General features: G+C 38.8%; 1 protein-coding gene across 1 annotated transcript in view; it reads right to left on the bottom strand.

Moving 5' to 3' along the window:
• The window catches only part of ANKFN1 (ankyrin repeat and fibronectin type III domain containing 1), a 106,182-nt gene that overhangs the window by 27,763 nt on the left and 58,033 nt on the right, over window positions 1–20,386 (bottom strand). Inside the window, exons 8-10 of the mRNA XM_015817224.2 lie at window positions 9,668–9,767; window positions 5,332–5,464; window positions 2,195–2,311 (exon numbers count right to left, since the gene is read on the bottom strand). Coding sequence (XP_015672710.2) covers window positions 2,195–2,311; window positions 5,332–5,464; window positions 9,668–9,767 — 350 coding nt within the window. The remainder of the gene's footprint in view (window positions 1–2,194; window positions 2,312–5,331; window positions 5,465–9,667; window positions 9,768–20,386) is intronic.

Below are 20,386 nucleotides of genomic sequence, written 5' to 3'. Positions count from 1 at the left end.
AATTGACAATGTGGCACATTGTTCATTATGAAAGCAGAGGGGCTGTACATTAACCTTAATGACATTCTCATTTGATAGATAAAGCCACCCTGAGCAGACTCTATCTGCACTTAGCAGACTACTATTTACCTCTGAGCAGCATTATTAAGATTGTTTATAACCAAAGCACTCAGAACAGCCAGCACACTGGCTGCCATTTAGAAGTGCCTTTAAGTAGCTATTTTAGCTTTAGGCATCCCCCATCCAAGGCACACAGTAGGCGTTCTGTATCCTTATGGGCCCTCTGCTCTTTCGCTGCCTGTAAAGGTTTTGCTTAGAGTCAGATAGACTTAATTTTATTTTTATTTATTTATTTTAATCATTCGGAGATTACTTAGCACGCTCTCTGCCCAGGAGGGCAGGAATGCAAAAAAAAAAAACAAAAAAAAAAACCCCACACAAAACCCCACAAGTCTTGTAAGTCAGACCTGTTATTCAGCTAGACATGTCCACCTATGTTACCAAGAAGCATGTGAAATTTAGAGTCAGGTTTTCTAGGGAGTTTATTTTTCACACAACGGAGAGCACATTTGGGATGCGGCGTTTAGCTTTCTGATCTGCCTGACAGGTTGACTTTGCTTGTCAGAAGGTCACAAAAGGGATACTGTATTTACTGTCGTAAATCCATGCCAGTTGCCAAGTGTCTGAATTTTGATCATATGACCACGGGGATGGTGCAATGGTTGTGTGAAAAATGGTCATATGTCACTTTCTTCAGTGCTGTTGTAACTTTGAGTGGTCGCTAAATGAATGATTGTACAATGAGGACTACCTATAGTACTGCATTATTCTGCTTCTGGATAACATGGTCAAATCACTATGTACTTCCCCCCCATCAACTGCTCCACATCCTTGGCAGGTACTAGAGGAGGCACAAAAAAAATGAATAGATTCTTAAACCGTGCAGGAATAAGTGATTGAAGTATCACCAGCGTAGCTCCTCTGTGGTTGGAGTAGACAGATCAGGAAGAGATGAGGAAAAGTAACGGGGAAATGTTGCCAACTGCATATTAATAAAGCATGCTCACAGTTTACACCAATGAGCAAGTCTGATCTGGAAGTAAATTTGTTTGTGTTATAGGAAATAGAATTGGCATTTTTTTTTTTGGCTTACTGTTGCTCATTTCAGGTCTAACTAATTTCATAACACAGCCATTCTTTTATTTGGTCAGCCAGTTATGAACCCTTGCTTGACCTGTCTCAGACTGAGATTTGGGATGCAACTACTTTGTTTCCTATGTATTAATTGTAAATAACCACTATCAAAAAAAGAAGAACTATTTTTACTCCCACTCATCTATCCTCAAAATACTTAGGATGTACTTAGGATGTACATATGTTGTATATAGTATGTTTTAAATGTGTGTTATCTATGTGTACACTTTGAGAGGAAGCAACTAAATTTCATTTTTAATGTGTGCCATTGCGCCCACAGGAAAAAAAAATGACAATAAAGGTTATCTAATAAGGTTTTCTGAGTTTGGTGACCACAGCCAGCCTGTCCCAAGTTACTTCCCCCAAGTAAGTTGAAGTTCAAGCTGCAATTTCCAAATTTCCTTTTAGCTGATGAGTAAGTTCATGGGTTGCAATTTCAAAAAAATATGGAGAACCCCACGTTGGAGAAGGCTGTTGTAGTTATTAATGGTGGATTTCCACAAAGATCCTTAAGGCTCAACTCTCTCAGTTTTGTCAAAGCTGGTAGAGAAGATATTTTGTCTGAAATCCCACCAGAAGTGGCTATCCAAGGGGAAAGAAAATGAGCAGATGCCCCAGAGATTGTTATCCCGTCACCTAATTAATTATCCAGGATGCTCTCTTGTTTGATGCTGGCCAGGATTTGCTGTCTAGAAGGCTGCCAACACAATAATCAAGCATCTCCATCAGCTGTGTGACTGAGCAGGTTATTTGCTTTTTTAAAATCCTCCTAGGCAGGCGACTATTTATTTCCCGCATCACATTTAATTCTGCTCTCTCTGACGGTAGCTCTGGCTGGGCTTTCAAACCATATTGCTGCTTGCCTGCCTCACAGCATATAATTCTCCTCTTGAGGCCATGCCAGAAGGAAGTGCTAAAGGAGGGGACAGCTGGCAGCTTTTTCCCTTGGGGGCCCTACCCTTGCCGAGATGTGACACGGAAAGCGGGCGCTATCACTCACCTGTAACTGGGCTGCTGCAGACAGCATTTTCTGCCTGGCTTGGAGTGCTGTGGAGGAGGACATAGAGACAGACATGTTCTGCCTCAGCCATCTGATCTCATCCCACATACAAGACAGCTGCAAAATACAGAGAGCAATTGGCAGGGGACAGGATGGGGGGGGGAGAGAGAAAAAGGCAGGAAAGATGAATGAACAAATGTTATCTTCCAAAAAAGTAGCTGCTGTGGGTGGCAATGTGTTGACTGAAGTTATTAAATGAGCAGAGTTGTGTTGCATCTAATCAGCATACACACCATTTATCTCTCCTAATATACCTGTATGCCATTCTATGAAAATAATCAGTCTGGGCTCAAAGACAACATGGGGAGAGAAAGGAGGATGCATTTTTGCACCTGCCCCCTCTGACTTTTATTAAACATCCTGAGCAATCTTAAGGATCTTCCCTTCCAATGACTTCAGTTAATTCCAATGTCAATCCAATGCCAATCCTTACCAGCATTAGTATTTTAAGAAATCCAAGATCCATTTTGTACCCTTGCAAATTAATGGGAAGAAAGGGACTTGCCTGGGTTTATTTAAATCCTGGATCAATTAAAACAGGTTTGTAGGGGCAAGAAATAAACAAGATTGGGTATGATCTGGAATGAGTTTGAACCAGTGACTCCAGAGGAAGTGGGTAGGATCCTCTCTGCTAGAAGCACAACCACCTATTTATTGGATCTGGTTCCTCCTGGGTCATAAAAGTGGCCAAGGACGCATTCTGCAGTTGGACCCATGCTGTGGTGTTGGTCTCTGTGACAGAGGGGCTGGTCCTTCTCCTACCTCTCCTCAACAGGCTCTTCTTTAACCCAATGGCTTTTTATAACTATTGTCTGGTCTTCATCTTTCCCATTGTCCTTCATCCATACCCTGGATTTGGGGATCTTCCATCTCTGACCTTGGATGGGGTTGCACTTCCTTCAAGAGTAGGGCACAATTTGGGGGGTCTTCCTGGACTCATTGCTACTGTTCAATGAGTAGGTGCCAGCTGTGGGCAAGAAGGCCTTTTAACAGCTTCATCTGATATGTCAGTTAGGCCCTTTCCTAGGTCAGAAAGCTCTTCAGAGAGTCGTTCATGCCCTGGTCACCTCCTCATGACCTGACTACTGCCACAGACTGTTCATGGGGCTGCCCTTGAACACTTCCCAGAAGCTTCAATTCATCCAGAATGTTTTATGAGCTGCAGTAGTCGCCCCTTTTCTTCCAAGGGGAACTGGTTGTTACCTATAAAGTGGTCATGGCCTATGCCAGGGGTCTTCAAACTTGGCCCTTTTATGACCTGTGGACTTCAACTCCCAGAATTCCTCAGCCGTGCCTGGTTGAGGAATTCTGGGAGTTGAAGTCCACGAGTCATAAAAGGGCCAAATTTGAAGACCCCTGGCCTAGGACATGGTTACTGAGGGACATGTTTCTCACATAGTCGCTTCCTGACCAAATCAATTTTGCAGGGTTGGTACACTCCAGATTCCTTCAATTAAACAATGCCATCTGTCACCTGAAGCTCACCTTCTCTGCAGCAGCACCTGACCTCTTGAATGCCAAAATCTGAGTGGGTCTCACCCTGCCAAAATCTGAGTGGGTCTCACCCTGCTAGTGTTTCTAAGAGCCTTGAAGTCTTGGCTTTTTGCCAAACCCTGGCAAAGGTGAGTGAATCCCCCTTGGATTGTGTGGGTTGGTTTCTTTTTTTGTTCCTGTCTGGTTCTTGTCATTTTTATTCTTTTATTTTTGTCTCTTATTGTATTTTTTTTTTTAAAAAAATGTTCTTGTGAACTGCCTGTAGTCATTGGGAGCCAGGTGGCATACAAATTTTAATACTAATACTAGTTTCTAGAAATAGTTATAGAAAAATAGTGTTGATACAAACAAGAGTCCATTACCGATACATTACGAAACCCATGTGGAAATTGCGCTTAGCTAGATACACATGCTGTAATATCAACGGAGGATGGGTTTGCTTCCAACCTGTTTCTGTTGTATTCTTCAATTGGAAACAAGTTTTGCAGCACCTGCCCTTTCCTGACACACAGATGTATCAGTTACTCTTGGAACCATCATCAGTAATTTAAGGTCTCCCTCTGGTACTCAGCAAAGACACCCCAAATTCTCCTCTTTTGCACGGTAGCTTTTTTTCTTCCATGCCCTTACGACTAAATGAGACGCAACGTCACCATTAAATTCACCAGTTTAAAGGCACAATTCCTTTTGCTTGCACAGAAAGAAAAGAGGAATTTTAGACTATGCTGGGGTGAGCACATCCTCACAATCTACTACCTGAAATGTGAAATAAATGAATGTAGAATGTAGGACTGCCAAGAGATATGTTCTAGATAGGGGGCAGGGTTCAATCCCTCCACTGTGTCTGCATGTTTTCTTTGCTGTATACCAGGGGTAGGCAACTTTGGCTCTTTTATGACTCGTGGACTTCAACTCCCAGAATTCCTGAGCCAGCCATGCTGAGGGGAAAGGGAGAGGTTTCCAAGCTGAGCCATGGTGGCTCAGGAATTCTGGGAGTTGAAGTCCACGAGTCATAAAAGAGCCAAGGTTGCCTACCCCTCGTCTATACAGTGGATGCTATTGCATGGTTTCTATACAATTATATCACATTCAGATTTTATGAATGTGATGTTTACAGTGTTCTGTAGCCATATACCATATAAGCCTTCTAATCCTTCATCAGTCTTTGGCCTCTAGATTTACAAAATACTTGGTTTAGTTGGCTACCAGATTTCATCTTAAAATGCAATCATGGAAAATTGACTTACTGGTCATCCTCCCCATCCCTCTTGGATCCCCTAGATGTCCTTTGGCCATCCAGGTCTAAGTGATTGTTTAATATGTGGTCCTCCTACATGACTATTTTTTATGATGGTTGGGGCTGATTGGATCTGGAGTCCAGCACCTGGAGGGTCACAGATTCCTTACCTCTGCTCTACATCCCGCAGGGCTCACAACAGTGTGTCCTCACACAACTCAGGCATGCATGTGGCTAAGAAGGGCTGTTTGTATAGAAAGGAAAGCAGAGGGCAGGGACCAGCCCAGAAATATCCTCCTGCCTGGAGGAGTTCAACCAAGGGAGAAAATGGCAGGTTGTGACTTACCTTTGTGAACCAGAGAAAATCTTGCATAATAGAACTGGCGTGAGAATCATCAATTTCCACTATTGGTATGTGATCTTCATTGGTTACCAACATGTTGTCTTTGTAATAAAATATCACAGCTAAATAAAGCCCTCTGCATTAAAATAAATGAGAAGGGGAAAAAAAGAATGATCAGGTGTCTATTTCAAAAAAGACTGATTTGCATTCTGCAAAGCAAGAAGTCCTTACGTTCCTCTAAGCTGGCCTAGCACTTGATTGAAACAATAGAATTCAACTCATTGCTCCCCAAAGGGAGAATTTCCTAGAAATGTTATACATGTTAAACATTAGCAAGTCTGCAGAATAACTCTACAAACGTCTGAAGTAACATTGGCTTCCTTGCATGGGCAAAGCTACTCACAATATCGTGTGCATCTGAATTATGTTTGGACAAGTAGTAGCAAAATATTTGGATTTGGAAATGACAAATCAACATGGAGCATCAGATTCTGAGACCTAACTAGCCTCGTTTGGACTTGAAAGGGTAAAGTCTGGGCAGTAGGGAGAATTTTAAAAATCCCAATCTGTAGACCATTGTTTTTCAACCTCAGCAACTTTTAAGAGGTATGGACTTCAATTCCTGCGACCTCTTAAGACCCTCAACTTCAGGTGTGTAGAAGTTCACCAGTTCAAATTCCTTCTGACAACATCAGATTAGACCCTACGACTTTTTTGTTGTTGTCGTTTTGGTGACCAAAACAACGGTTCTTTTGTTGCCATATACCTACATCAACACTTCAATGGTCTTCAATTCAAGTTGAACCTCTGAAATAAAAAATAGTTTCAAATGTGAAAAAAACCAAGTTATCTTCTTATGCTAGTCATTTTCTTAAGTAAAATATTCCCTTAAATTCAAAATTATTTTTATTATTTTAAAATATTTTAAAACTGAATATCAGTCAATTATTGCATTAATTACCAATACTCGCATTAGTATGAATACCTTTCTTTTTCTACTTTTAAATTTCTTTTGCCATCATGGCAACAACAGTAATATTTTTCTGGTTGCCTTCTAGCACCCATAATTTGGTTTCTCCAGAAAATTTTGCACGTTGCTCCAGATTGTCTTAGAAAATCTAACTGCCATCACAAGGATGTCCAAAGAAGTTGTTACAGGGAAAAAATACAGTGACTATAAAAACTGAGTACTTAAAATCAAGCCCAGAGGTCTCAGGTAAAAATAAAATCATACGGTTGCAAATAATTGGGAAATAATGGAAAAATAGAAATGATAAAAGCCATTCATTTGTTGCATCATTTGTTTTGAAATAAATGAAAGTTGAGCTAAAACAGACCTGCTGGGTTAAATTTTCTTTTATTATAACTCTCTCTTTTGAATTCTTGTTTTTCAAACTCCTGCTTCCAGGTGACACTTTCCATAAATTTATTTATCTAATAGGAATGGAGGCTGTGGGGTTAAATATAGAAACTTCTGCATTGTAGAAGATTCTAGGATATACAGTAGTTTGGAGAATACAATCTCAGTTCACCTCAGGTGCTATCCACTCTGTTAAGCCTTATTGTTGAACTACTTTTATTCATCCAAAACCACATTTAAGGTGTCTTATGCTGTTTTTGGAATACTTGTCTCACATTTCTGATTTTTCGTAACACCTTAAATTGTAAATTCTGAGGATAACTACGGGAAGACACCAAGTGGACCTTGTAGTCACATTTTTGAGAGAACATTAACCATAATGTCATAACGATAAATATCGTTCTACTAGGTCGTAACGTTGGGGTACTTAGTTATCCCAATGAAACCTAAAACAGGTCCCATTATCAGGTAGTAACGAATGTGTTTTACCAATCCCTTAACATATTTATACTTACAACCAGTTATATAGATTAATGAGCAGGTTTACTTAAGTGAATGATTACCAGAGCCTCTCTTTGGAAAGAAATATAAAATACAAAGAAGACGAAAAGAATACTGCTGGTGATGAAAGAATATATTGTCCAGGACCAAAGCTTTAAGATTCAGAAGATTAGGTAAGTTACCTTGGGACAAGGGACAGTTCAAATTATGACTATATTAGCATCAGATTTGCTAACTCAGAGTTATTTAAAAAGGTTTACTAATGCATGTTTAAAGCAAATTTGGATCTGACTTCATAAAATCAGTAATCTGCTTGCACAGAATGTGTGCCACTGGTTATGTTTGTGTAATAGACTTAATTCAGTGTTTCTCAACCTTGGCCACTTTAAGATGTGTGGACTTCAATTCCCAGAAGCTGGATGGGGAATTCTGGGAGTTGACATCCACCCATCTTAAATTAGGTGCCAAGGTTGAGAAACACTGACCTAATTGATTGGGGGAGGGGGAGAATCAGATATATTATGAAAGCTCCCTAATTCATACAAGCGACCCATTTAACAAACTTAGCTTTCGCGTCATGAACTTGTTTACCAGACAGAGAATAAACTCTCCTCATTTTTGAGACTAGGGCAATATTCTAGAGAGAACACACAAAAATCAGCTTCACTAGAAACTTCTTTCTCTGCCTCTCCTGTAGTTTTCAATCCATCCCATGTCCACACCAGGGGTGGGGGGAGAGAGGCAGAAAGGAGTGGAGAGATGGCTCCAACTGTTCCACTCCCCTGACATACAATTCATCCCTTATTAGAGGGTAAAGGGTTAAGTCAGCCTTGCCTAATCTGGGGCTCTCCAAATACTAGAACAATTTCTATAAGCCTCCCCCCAGCCAGCATGGGAGTTGACACCCAACCTCTCTGTACAGATTACTGTAATTGTCTTCCATCCAAATAACTATAGGCCCAAGTGGTATAAAATAGAAACAAATTGGCTTCACGGTGAGAAATTAGATAGCAGAGTATTGCCTGCATTTTTTTTCTTTCTTTCTAGATTGTACATATAGTACAATCCTATATAGGTTGTATTCAAAGGTACTTATTCCTGGTAAGCATGCCTTTGATTGGTCTTAGCGGGTGGCTGGCTTTGTCTGAGCTCAGCAGCTCAGCAGGGTGGACCTAGTAAGGACTTGGATGGGAGATTATCAGGGCAGTTGCTTGGACTGGGAAGTTTAAAAAACACCCTGGAAGGAGGCTGTGGCAAACCACTCTCATGCTGTTACTGAGAATACAGCATGGATGTGTCCTGGTAGCCATCAAGTGTTAAGCTGGATCCAAGGTCATCTTTACCTTGGGGTTTTAGTTTGACTAAAAAGCTCCCTGGATTTATCAAGGAGACAAATTATTACCTGTGAAATTACAGGGTCTTATGTTGCTGATAAGGATAAAGAAGCTGTTGAAACAAAGGATTGGACAAATGAACAGGGTCACCCGAAAGCATGAATGCTTTTGAAGATTACTCTGAAGATCGGCTGCTGTTTAGAAGAGGCTCCTTGGCTGCTAGATTTAATCCTTTTTGTCACACCCAAACAACTTTTCCTTTCCTTTCCTTTCCTTTCCTTTCCTTTCCTTTCCTTTCCTTTCCTTTCCTTTCCTTTCCTTTCCTTTCCTTTCCTTTCCTTTCCTCTCCTCCCCTCCCCTCCCCTCCCCTCCCCTTTTGCTCTCCTTTCCTCTCCTCTCTTCTCTTCTCCTCTCCCCTTCCTTTTTCCTTTTTCCTTCTTTCTTTTCATCCCTACCCTATCCTACTCTATTCCCTTTGTCTCCTCTGCCTCCGTTCACTCTTTCATTTCTCTCCCTTTACAGGGACTTATTAAGGCTGCGCAGACGTCTAGATCTAAGAGCAAATAAATGCATGGGTATACACATATCACTTTTGGGGAGCACTTTAAAGCATCATCAATTTCTCCTGGTCTGGCCATATTTGGAATCTATTTTTGGCAGATATACATATCCAACTATCCATAACACATACATGTTTACAAGTGTCCCATACACATATATTAATTGCGTGGGAGAGGAATCTCCAAGAATGGTTCTTAGCTAGAAGTGGCAACCTTACATTGATAAGGTCAGAAGCTAGGTATTAGCCAGGATTTAGGTCTGTGTGTATGGTGGGTTTTTTTTGTCTTCTTTACCCTTTGTTTTAGGGGAGAACTGTACTATATTGAATTAATGATCGTCTTTCCAGGTAAGAGGATTTATACTGAAGAGACAGGGACGGCAATAGAAATGAAAGCTGAAACTTGAGGAAGGATCCTAATATATTTTAGCACATTTTTTTCCAAATCCTGCTGTGGTTATTGTCTCAGCTTGTAGTGTTTTCCAAAATATTAAACAATTTCAGAGTACAGAATGCAGATTATGTAAGAGAGAGACTCCTGGGAATTTCAAATGTAGTACTGTGATTCTCTTAAATCAAACAAACCTTTTCAAAGTCTTCACAAACTTGTTTGAAGAATGGAAGAGATGCTTCAGGCTTCTGGAGACAGACTGCTTGCGACCCACATTCTGCAATTTAAAACTATCTAGAGTGTTTAAGGAAAGAAAATGAGAGAAAGTAAAGGAAATTGGAGCAGCTCTGAAGTATAGGATGTATTTTTATTGAGTGATAGTGGCAATTATAAAGCTATACATTTATGAACAGGTAGTCGTCGACTTATGACCACAATTGAGCCCAAACTTTCTGTTGCTAAGCAAGATTTTTGTTAAGTGAATATTGCCCCATTTTATGACCTTTCTTGCCACAGTTGTTAAATGAACCACTGCAGTTGTTAATTAGTGACATGATTGTTAAAATAAATCTGGCTTCCCCAATAACATCACCGTCGTCATCATCATCATCAGGCAGGAAACCCTATACCATTTCAGACAAATGGCTGTCCAGTCTCTTCTTAAAAACTTCCAGTGTTGGAGCATTCACAGCTTCTGGAGGCAGGTTGTTCCACTGGTTAATTGTTCTAACTGTCAGGAAGCTTCTCCTTAGTTCTAGATAGCTTCTCTCTTTGGTTAGTTTCCATCCGTTGCTTCTTGTCCTGCCTTCAGGTGCTTTGGAGAATAGCCTGACTCCCTCTTCTTTGTGGCAGCCCCTGAGATATTGGAACACTGCTATCATGTCCCCCCTCGTCCTTCTCTTCATTAAACTAGACATACCCAATTCCAGTAACCGTTCCTTATATGTTTTAGCCTCCAGTCCCCTAATCATCTTTGTTGCTCTTCTCTGTACTCTTTCTAGAGTCTCAATATCTTTTTTACATTGTGGTGACCAAAACTGGATGCAGTATTCCAAGTGTGGCATTACCAAAGGATTGTAAAGTGGTATTAACACTTCACATGATCTTGATTCTATCCCTCTGTTAATGCAGCCTAGCACTGTGTTGGCTTTTTTGGCAGCTGCAGCACACTGCTGGCTCATATTTAAGTGATTGTCCACTAGGACTCCAAGATCCTTCTCACAGTTACTACTACTGAGCAAGGTACCACCTATATATTATACCTGTACATTTGGTTTTTCTTGCCTAAATGTAGAACCTTACTTTTTTCATCATTGAATTTCATTTTGTTAGATAGCGCCCAATGTTCAAGTCTGTCAAGATCCTTCTGTATCTTAAGCCTGTCTTCTGGAGCATTGTCTATTTCTGCCAGCTTGGTGTTGTCTGCAAATTTGATGAGTTCCCCATCTATCCCCTTGTCCAAATCATTGATGAAGATATTCAAGAATACTGGGCCTAAAACAGAGCCTTGGGGTATCCCACTACACACTTCCCTCCATGTAGATGCAGTTCCATTGAGGACCACACACTGAGTACCGCCAGCTACAAATCCATCTGGTGGTGATGCTGCCTAACCCACATTTTTCTATCTTATTGAGTAGTAGGTTGTGATCTACTTTATCAAATGCCTTACTGAACTCCAAGTAAATTATATCCACAACATTTCTCTGGTCCACTAATTTTGTCACTTGATCAAAGAATGCAATAAGATTTGTCTGGCATGACTTTGCTTGTCAGAAGGTTGCCAAAAGGAATGCATGACCTTGGGACATTGCAACCGTCATAAATATGAGTCAGTTACCAAGCATCCGAATTTTGATCACATAACCATGGGTATGCTGCAAAGTTCATTAAGTGTGAAAATGAATTCTTAACTCATTTTTTTCAGTGCTGTTGTCATTTTGAACGGTCACTAAATGAACTATTGTAAATCAAGGACTACTTGTATATTATTAATGTTTTTTTATTCTAAAATATAGTCCTTATAGTAAGAAAAAGAAGGAAACTGACAGCAAGCAGAAAGAGTAATCCAGAAAGAGAACAATTTTTTCCTACCTAGCTTTGCAGGGAGATTTTGGTTGAAGAATATCATGGGAGTAAATCCCACCATAATTTATGTTTCTAAACTACATGCATCTATACTACAGCCTTAATAAAAGTGGAAGTCACTGTTGCTTAACTCTTATTAAGTAGAAATAGGAATATAAAGATATTCAGGCCATAGTTTAAGATTCCCAGAAAACATTTTGTAAAAAATTTTGCCTATTGAAAAAGCAGTCTGAAATATGGTGAAATATCTACTTTTATGGCTGACTGGAAACCCCTTATAGACTTTTTGCAAGAAGCAGAAAAAAGTGCATTTAGGATTTGTGGGTTTTGATGATTAGAAAAAAAAGGAATAATAGAAAAAAGGGAGCGTTTTTTGTAACTCTAGAATAAGACAATTTTCTAATCAAATTTGCTGCAAAATAAAATGGAAGCTTTTTTCTTTTGATTCATTTTTATCTCTCTTTCTGTGTTTTAGTTTTTTTCCAATTCTTTCTCTTTTTCTTTTTTCTTTGTTCTGTATTAGTTTGTGCTGATGTTATGTTCCCTTTTAAAATTTTAATAACATTTTTATAAAAAAATATGCAATGTGGTGCAGGAGTCTTTTAAACTCATGGAAGATAGAGGACATGGATAGACTTAGGGAGATCAGAGCAATTTTTCCTTTAAAGTTGTTCATGCCAAGTTCCAAAACAATGGGAATTTTCAGAATCTCATTCTAGCAGAAATCACTCATGATTAACCACAGTTTTAAAAATTAGAATCCTCTGTAGCCCTGCAATTCTTTCTTGTTCCCACTCTCTCCTTTGTTAAGAAAAAATAACTAGAGACAATAAGACATTTTTTAAAAAATTTACTCCAACAGCTATTTTGACTGACAAAATAACGTCTGCAGAAATATTCTGAATAAATTTGAGATGGTTGCTAGACTTACTCTCATCACTACTATGAGGATACAGAAATCTAACATACTGCTACCTTTTCTATATTCTTAAATTTGTCATACTAAATTTGTCATACTAAAAAAAAAAAGTGATTTGGCCGCATAGTGTTAACTGCATTTGAACATATTTATTCATATGAGTAAGCTCTGGCATATATTTAAGCAGATAAATATATTTGCATTGTGATTTGTAATTGATGGCAGTGAAATACCATCAACACCTTTATCACATACAATGAAAAAAGAAGAGATATATGATGCCTTAGTCAGATGTTAGGAAAGACTTGCGGAATGAGGAACACATCAGCTTCATATGCAGCCTGAATCCTAAATTGAATTGGGCTAATTTGGACAGATTCAGGAAAATGTTCGGATTCATGCAGAATCTGTGCCTATTACAGCTGTGCAGCATGTTGATTTTGAAGAGGAAAAAAAAAAAAGGTATTTCCGAGCATACAGGCATGTTCATGTACCGGAAATTGCTCTCAGTACTCTTTCAAGCAGCTGTGTCTTCTTCTAGACTAATTCCAGAAAGAAGTGTTTGGGCTTTGGATGACCAAACGTGGACCTCTGCAATGTGAAGTCGGGTGAGATTTTTGCTGCAAGTTTTTAAATGAAAAGCTAAGCCAAGTAAATACCTGTTTTGTTCAGATATGTAATGTACATTTTAAACAAACAAACAAATAAATCCTCCTAGCAAAATGAAGCCAGGTAGATTAGGGCAGCTTGAATTTTAAAAACTGGATCACTGGGAAGGATTGTGGCTTAGCTATGAGTAACATCAGCAATATCACTAAATGGGTTTTCAAGATTTTGGTTACAAAATTGTTTATACAAATTCTTCCTATTTATAAAATATAGCTTGAAAGAACAACTTCTACAAGAACTAGAAAATTCAGGTGTATCAGAAGAGCTCAATTACCCCAGCACCAATATGATGTAATATTTTTCACAGTGATACATTAACGATCCTTTGGGTCTAGTCATCTTTCTTTCGGTACAACATCTTTGAAGATAATACCATACTATCACTTACCTTCATCTCTAGGATCAATAAAGTCCCCTTTAAAATTTGCAGGAATAGAGTCCCTAGCTATTTTAAATCTTTTCTTATCTTTTAATACAGAGGACCTGTAAATAACGAAAAAGCATTTCAATCACCCTGCATTGCTGTCGTTTTCCTAAAACTATCTTATTCAATCATCTTTCTCCAAGATTTTAAGCATGGATTTGGGTCCCTGGCTTCCTACGTTCACCCTAGCCAATTAGGCTGAGTTCATTTCTTGAATACACTCCATTACTTTCTGAATGGAAAGCGAACGGTTATCCTACAGAGTAAAAGGAAATGCTTATTCTTGGGGACACAATTGGAATGAGAACAATCTGGCTCCCTACTCATCTTCTGACTCTAGGCAACAGAAGAAGATGCTGCGGAACAAGATTGTATAGAATCCTGGATCTGGAATATATAAAGATCTAAAGCAGGGGTAGTCAACCTTGGCTCTTTTATGACTCGTGGACTTCAACTCCCAGAATTCCTGAGCCAGCTAAGCTGGCTCAGGAATTCTGGGAGTCCACGAGTCATAAAAGAGCCAAGGTTGACTACCCCTGATCTAAAGAATACATGAGGAGCTGCTCATCAGTTTAAATGCAGAGCTGTTTACTCAAAATCTGAACAATCAAAATACATATTATTATTTTGTATTTTGCAGAAAGAGCAAAGAGCAAGAAACCGAGTTCCTTGGAACCTCTCCAGATAAGGAGAAAATGGGAGATTGCTCACATGTTCTCTGGACAGTTGATCCTCAAGAGGAAACTGCAAGACAGGGGTTTTCCATGGGCTTTAGCACTGGGAGGTGACAGGATCAGTCATTTTGCTTGCAGCCATGGAGGAGACTTTTAACAGACACTAAGTTTGCAAAACTCACTTCGTAATCTTTCAGAAATTGCGTATTAATCATTTTTAAGATCTTTGGACTGCCAAGTCTGAAAATGCTGGGTGAGTTTCCCTCAATCCTGAATTGGGGAAAAAAAATTAATTGTAAGTTTAAAAAAGTTAAAGAGTCTGAAATAAAGAACAAGAAAGCTAAATAAGATTTTAATAGATTCTGTTTTGGTGTTTATAAAAACAAAACAAATTTTATATTTCAAAAACTGGACACTAGAGGGGACTAAAGTTTTTAGGTAAAGATTTATAAATCTGCAAAATGTTGTTAGATATTGTAAGAATGAAAATACAGAATGAGACTTTTGAAGAATGGAATCAGAAAATAAGCCACAGTATCCCTGAATAGACTATGTCCAGAAGAAGTTATTGAAAAAATGTCACATGTAGAAAAAAAAAATTAGCTGACGACATAGACATGGCATCAAAAGTGGATTTACAACTAAAGACCAAGAGAACAAGTTAGAAAAGAATGTTTTATGGATCTACAAAAGAAACTGGCTGAGGCCTTAAACTTTAGAAAGGAAATACAAATGGCAAACCAACAGAGTGACCCTGATAATTTTTTCGTATTGGATACAAAAGAGCTGTTAAAGTCTTGAAGAACTTTGCGTGATGGGATAAAGAAAAATGAAGAGAAATCAAATCATATAACAGTATTTCAGTGAACTGAAAATTATGACTGTTAGAAGTAAAGGAATATACAATTGCTTTATTTGATCAAGGTTAAAACAAGATAAATTCTTACTTCCGGCAACAATGTATAGACTTCCTATCTTCACCAAGATTGAGAAGATGATGCTTTATGGATTTATTTATACACAAGAGATGGGATATGGGATGAAGAGGTAAATGTTTGTAACATTGGAGGGGGTGAAGAGTCCCTAAATTTCTTTAAACCTCTTGTGATGCAGGTTGGAAGTCATTTCTTTCTATATTTCTTTTCTCTTTATTGTATCTCTACTTTTCTGTTTCTTGACTTTTTTTCTTGCACTTTTTCTCCTACTTTTTATTCTTTTCTTTAAGTTTATTTTGTATTAGATTTTACTAATATAATAAAAATTCATATAAACAGTATATATATCTCACACAAAGATATATTCACATATATCACATATTCATATATATCTTCCTTCCTTCTCTCTCTCACTCCCTTTTTTAATATATTACAGAAAAAAAACTATAATGCAATTATATCAATTTTTAATCCATTGATATAATTGCAGAGTGGATCTTTTTGCTGCAACACAGAGAGCATTTACCGAGGGGAAGTATACTACTTGGTTAATCAAATGATTTGGCTTCACTCCATGAGGATCTTAATGGCCAGTACTAAAGAACCAAAACACTAGCATTGTCACAGCTCTTCCCACTCTGATGATAGGCTTTGTTTTTATAATCTTGAATAAACAGGGGCCAGAAATACTCGAGTGGGATTAAAAAATAATTTGAGATCCACAGGAAGAAACATTGGAAAGCCTGCCATTTAATTAGCTAATAAATAACATAGTGTGATACTAATTGTGTGACAGCAAAGCTGTATCCAAAAGGAAGCAGCATCAATAAATGATAAGGCGAGTAAGCTGTAAAGCCGTAAAACGAAAAACTTTCTGCAAATACTTAACATAAGAAAATAAAAAGAGCCCTGCTAGATCAAACAAAATGATTCTAAATTCTCAAATTTCATTAGATTTCAGTGATCACCCCTTCCCAATAATCTTGTGTGAGATTTTTTTTTCACACAATGAAAAATGGGATTTCATTGAGAGTGCTACAATCCTACTAATGTCAATCAATTTTTAAATAAGTGTAGGAGTTTTGTGGACATTCTGTAATTTCTGGGTAACATGTTACTGACTGTTCATCAGTACAAAGCCCACCAATAAAACATGAGTTCAACAGCATGTTTGGGCACACGAACCTATGAGACCTTTTCCCACTGCTACTATGAAGCACTCTCTATCCTCCCTAGAGCTGGAAGGAAACTATACCAAAATGCAATTTGCCATTTCCATTGCCATTCCCTATCTTGCCTTGATTACTTCTGTTCCCAGCCATCTGAATTCAGAACAACAGAATAACAGAGTTGGAAGGGACCTTGGAGGTCTTATAGTCCAACCTCCTGCTCAATGGCTGTCCAGTCTCTTCTTAAAAGCCTCCAGTGATGGAGCACCCACAACTCCTAAAGTTCCACTGGCTAATTGTTCTCACTGTCAGGAAATTTCTCCCTAGTTCCAGGTTACTTCTTTCCTTGATTAGTTTCCATCCATTGTTTCTTGTCTTGCATTCAGGTGCTTTGGAAAATTGGTTTCCTCCAACATGATGGGTGATGGGTGAGCAAAGAAATATATAAGGAACGGTTGCTGGAATTGGGTATGTCTAGTTTAACGAAGAGAAGGACGAGGGGGGGGACATGAAAGCAGTGTTCCAATATCTTAGGGGCTGCCACAAAGCAGAGGGAGTCAGGCTATTCTCCAAAGCGCCTGAAGGCACGACAAGAAGCAACGGGTGGAAACTAACCAAAGAGAGAAGCAACCTAGAACTAAGGAGAAACTTCCTGACAGTTAGAACAATTAACCAGTGGAACAACCTGCCTCCAGAAGCGGTGAATGCACCAACACTGGAAGTTTTTAAGAAGAAACTGGACAGTCATTTGTCCAAAATGGTATAGGGTTTCCTGCCTGAGCAGGAGGTTGGACTAGATGACCTCCGAGGTCCCTTCCAACTTTATCATTATTATTATAAATGTATATCTCTCATGAGACTGCCTGGTACATTGGAGGATGACTCAGTGCTCTCACTCAAAGGCTGGCAGTGAGATGAAAGCAACGCTATAAGAATATGGCGGAAGAAAGATGTTGCCAAGACATGTTTATACAGGTGTAAATGCGAAAGGGCTAATTGAGAAGCATAGTCTTTCTGATATTGATGATTATGTACAGTCATCCAACAGTATTATCTTAAACAGTTGTCCTCCAAGAGTAAATAATGATAATGGGGTAAAAGCCAGAGTTTAAATTTTTATGGAAAAACACAAGGCATAAATCTGTTCTGTACTGAGTAGTTAAAAGGTTTGGCAAGTGACCTTAAAACAATTTTTCATTATGTCACTAAATAAAAGTAAATATAACCGACATGGTGAATGAGGAGAGCAGAAATTATGAAGGATAAAGAGGAAATTATTATTTGCCTGCACTGTGGATTTGATGTATCTTTCATTGGTACCAAATCTACAGAAGATGGATCAAACACAATTGCAGCAAATCTACAAAAGTAGATGGCATGTGTGTAACTATATTAGTGTTTAGGAAAAAAGGAAAAAAAGAATGACATTGGCATAGGCATATGCTACAGGTCACCCAACCAAGCAGAAGAAATAGATGAACTTTTTGCTAACCAATTAACAAATGTATGTAGGAAAGACACCACAGTAGTTATGGGAGACTTTAACTACACTAATATCAACTGGGAGACAAACTCTGCAGCAAGTGGGAGATCAAACAGATTCTTAACCAATCTAGCTGACAACTTTGTCATCTAAAAGGTAGAGGAGGGAACTAGAAGAAAAGCTATACTGGACCTAATTCTTATCAATAAAGAAGAAGTGATAGAGGGAGTTGAAATTGCAGAACTTTGAGTGAGAGTGACTATGTCATATTGGAATTCAATATAAAGCAAACACAAGCAATAGAACATAATCCAACCAGTGTCTTTAACTTTAAAAGAAGTAATTTTAACAAACTCAGAGAGAGCCTAGGCAAGATTTCATGACTGAAAATCCTAAAGGGGAAAACAACTCAAGCATGGGAAACTCTGAAAAATATGATCATAAAAGTCCAGTCCAGCACAATACCACTGAAAAAGAAAAGAAAAAACATATGTGCCCTTATTTAGAAACCCTGGTCCAGTGTAGGGCCATCTGAAGACATTCCTAAATATTCTTGCTTCATTGCATTATTTGAAAAATGCAAATCACAACAAATAAATTTTCTGTTAATATGCAATTCATTTCTTTACTATTTTAAAAAACATTTTAACGACCCATAAAAATTAAAACAGCCAGTTTGGTATAGCGGTTAATGCACCAGCCTAGAAACCAAGAGACAACAATGCATTGTCTATATATCTTTAAAGCAGCCAGTTTGTGTAGTGGTTGAGGCCAGAAACCAGAAGACTATAAATTCTACTTTCACCTTAGGCATGAAGCCAGCTGGGTGATCTTCGACCCATTAGTCTCTCTCAGCCTGAAGAAGCAGACAATAGCAAACCATTTTTGAAATCTTGCCAAGAAAACTGCAGGGACTTGTCTAGGCAGTTGCCAGGAGGCAACACTGACTCAAAGCCACAAAAACTAACAAATAAATAAATACTTTTAAAAAGTTATAGGTAAATATAGATGTATTAATGAATGTTTTCATAACTGAAAACAAGTAATATCTTGCACTTAGAACAATTTAAAGCAACCCAGGTATTTCTCTTGTTCTTATCCTGGAAAGATAAGAACATTCAGCTGGAGAAGACACTAAATGACATTATATTGTTAGATATCTGTATAGCATAATCAACATACAAAATGGAGGTTTCTAGAAAAATTGTTAGATTGCTGTACTCTTAAATATAGAAGATAATGGGTACGTTGGTAACTTATAGTCAAGAGCAAAAATCTCTAACTTTTAGCTACTTCTAAGCAAACAGAGAAGAGATTCAAAGTTACTTTCAAATGTATAAGAGAACTTGGCTGCCATGGAAACTGCCTCTCGGCATTTCTTGAATTGCTCAGTTAGGTATAGCATCAAAATAATTTATATCCAGAGGGCTACATTTTAAGGTAAACATCACAGCAAGGCATTTAAAGAGTGAACTTTATATTTCAAAGTGGAAACAAGATGGATGGTCCAGGTATTGGGAAGATGCAACTGGTATTCCTCGTACTTGGTAGCAAATCTGGGACTGATTATGAAATTAACCGTCAACATAATTGAGGAATAGAAGTATATTGGGAGTAAAAGTTCTCATGCTTTCTACTTTCAGGTTCACTGAAATTCCCAGCTTTTCTGAACTGGCAGAGAAGTGAGAAATTTTTGTGCAATCAAAAATCTGCATTCCCCCATGAGAAAGGCTTGCATGCTGCCCATGGAGCAAGGTCAAAAATTCAGAACAGGCAAGTCCAAAGAAAGAACTGAGTGGCAATGCTTCTTTCTTTCTTTCTTTCTTTCTTTCTTTCTTTCTTTCTTTCTTTCTTTCTTTCTTTCTTTCTTTCTTTCTTTCTTTCTTTCTTTCTCTTTTTATTTATTTCTTGAGTTTTCATCCAGTCATTCTTTCTGGCACATACAGCCATGCACATTCATTCCCACACAACCTGTCTCCAAAAAGCAGCCGGGAAGAAACCATTCTGACCAGATCCCCAGATTGCTGGAAAAGTTAAAGCATATGCAGCAATACCAGCTTGTTTTCCTTCTGCCATTAGTATGACAGAAGGAGTGAACTTAGTTGCAGTGGAGGTGTGGGGAAGAGCAAACTTCCTCCCGGAATCCCAATGTAAAATATTGTCCCCCTATAACAATAGCTGTAAGACAGTGGTTCTCAACCTTTTTAATGCCGCGACCCCAACCGGTCGTAAGTCGAGGACTAAACCGGTCATAAGTTGAGGACTAAACCGGTCGTAAGTCGAGGACTAAACCGGTCGTAAGTCGAGGATTACCCAACCGGTTGTAAGTCGAGGACTTTCCCTGCCCGGGAGCACCACGCATGCGTGGTTCTGCCCCCTGCGCCGGCCGAGGCGTAGCTGGCAAGCGGCAGAGACGGAGCAGGCCGACCACCAGCTGGCCCAGCCCAAGGGAAGTAAGGCACCCGCCGTAAAAGGGGAAAAAAATGGCAGACAAAAAAAATGGCGGACAGCCTTGCTTGGCGACCCCTGTGAAATGGTCGATTGACCCCAAA

Source organism: Protobothrops mucrosquamatus, unplaced genomic scaffold (assembly GCF_001527695.2).
Source record: "Protobothrops mucrosquamatus isolate PMUCROS unplaced genomic scaffold, P.Mucros_1.0 scaffold565, whole genome shotgun sequence".
NCBI lineage: Eukaryota > Metazoa > Chordata > Lepidosauria > Squamata > Viperidae > Protobothrops > Protobothrops mucrosquamatus.
Note: the sequence above shows the minus strand (reverse complement) of the source record. Positions and strands in the feature narration are given on the sequence as shown.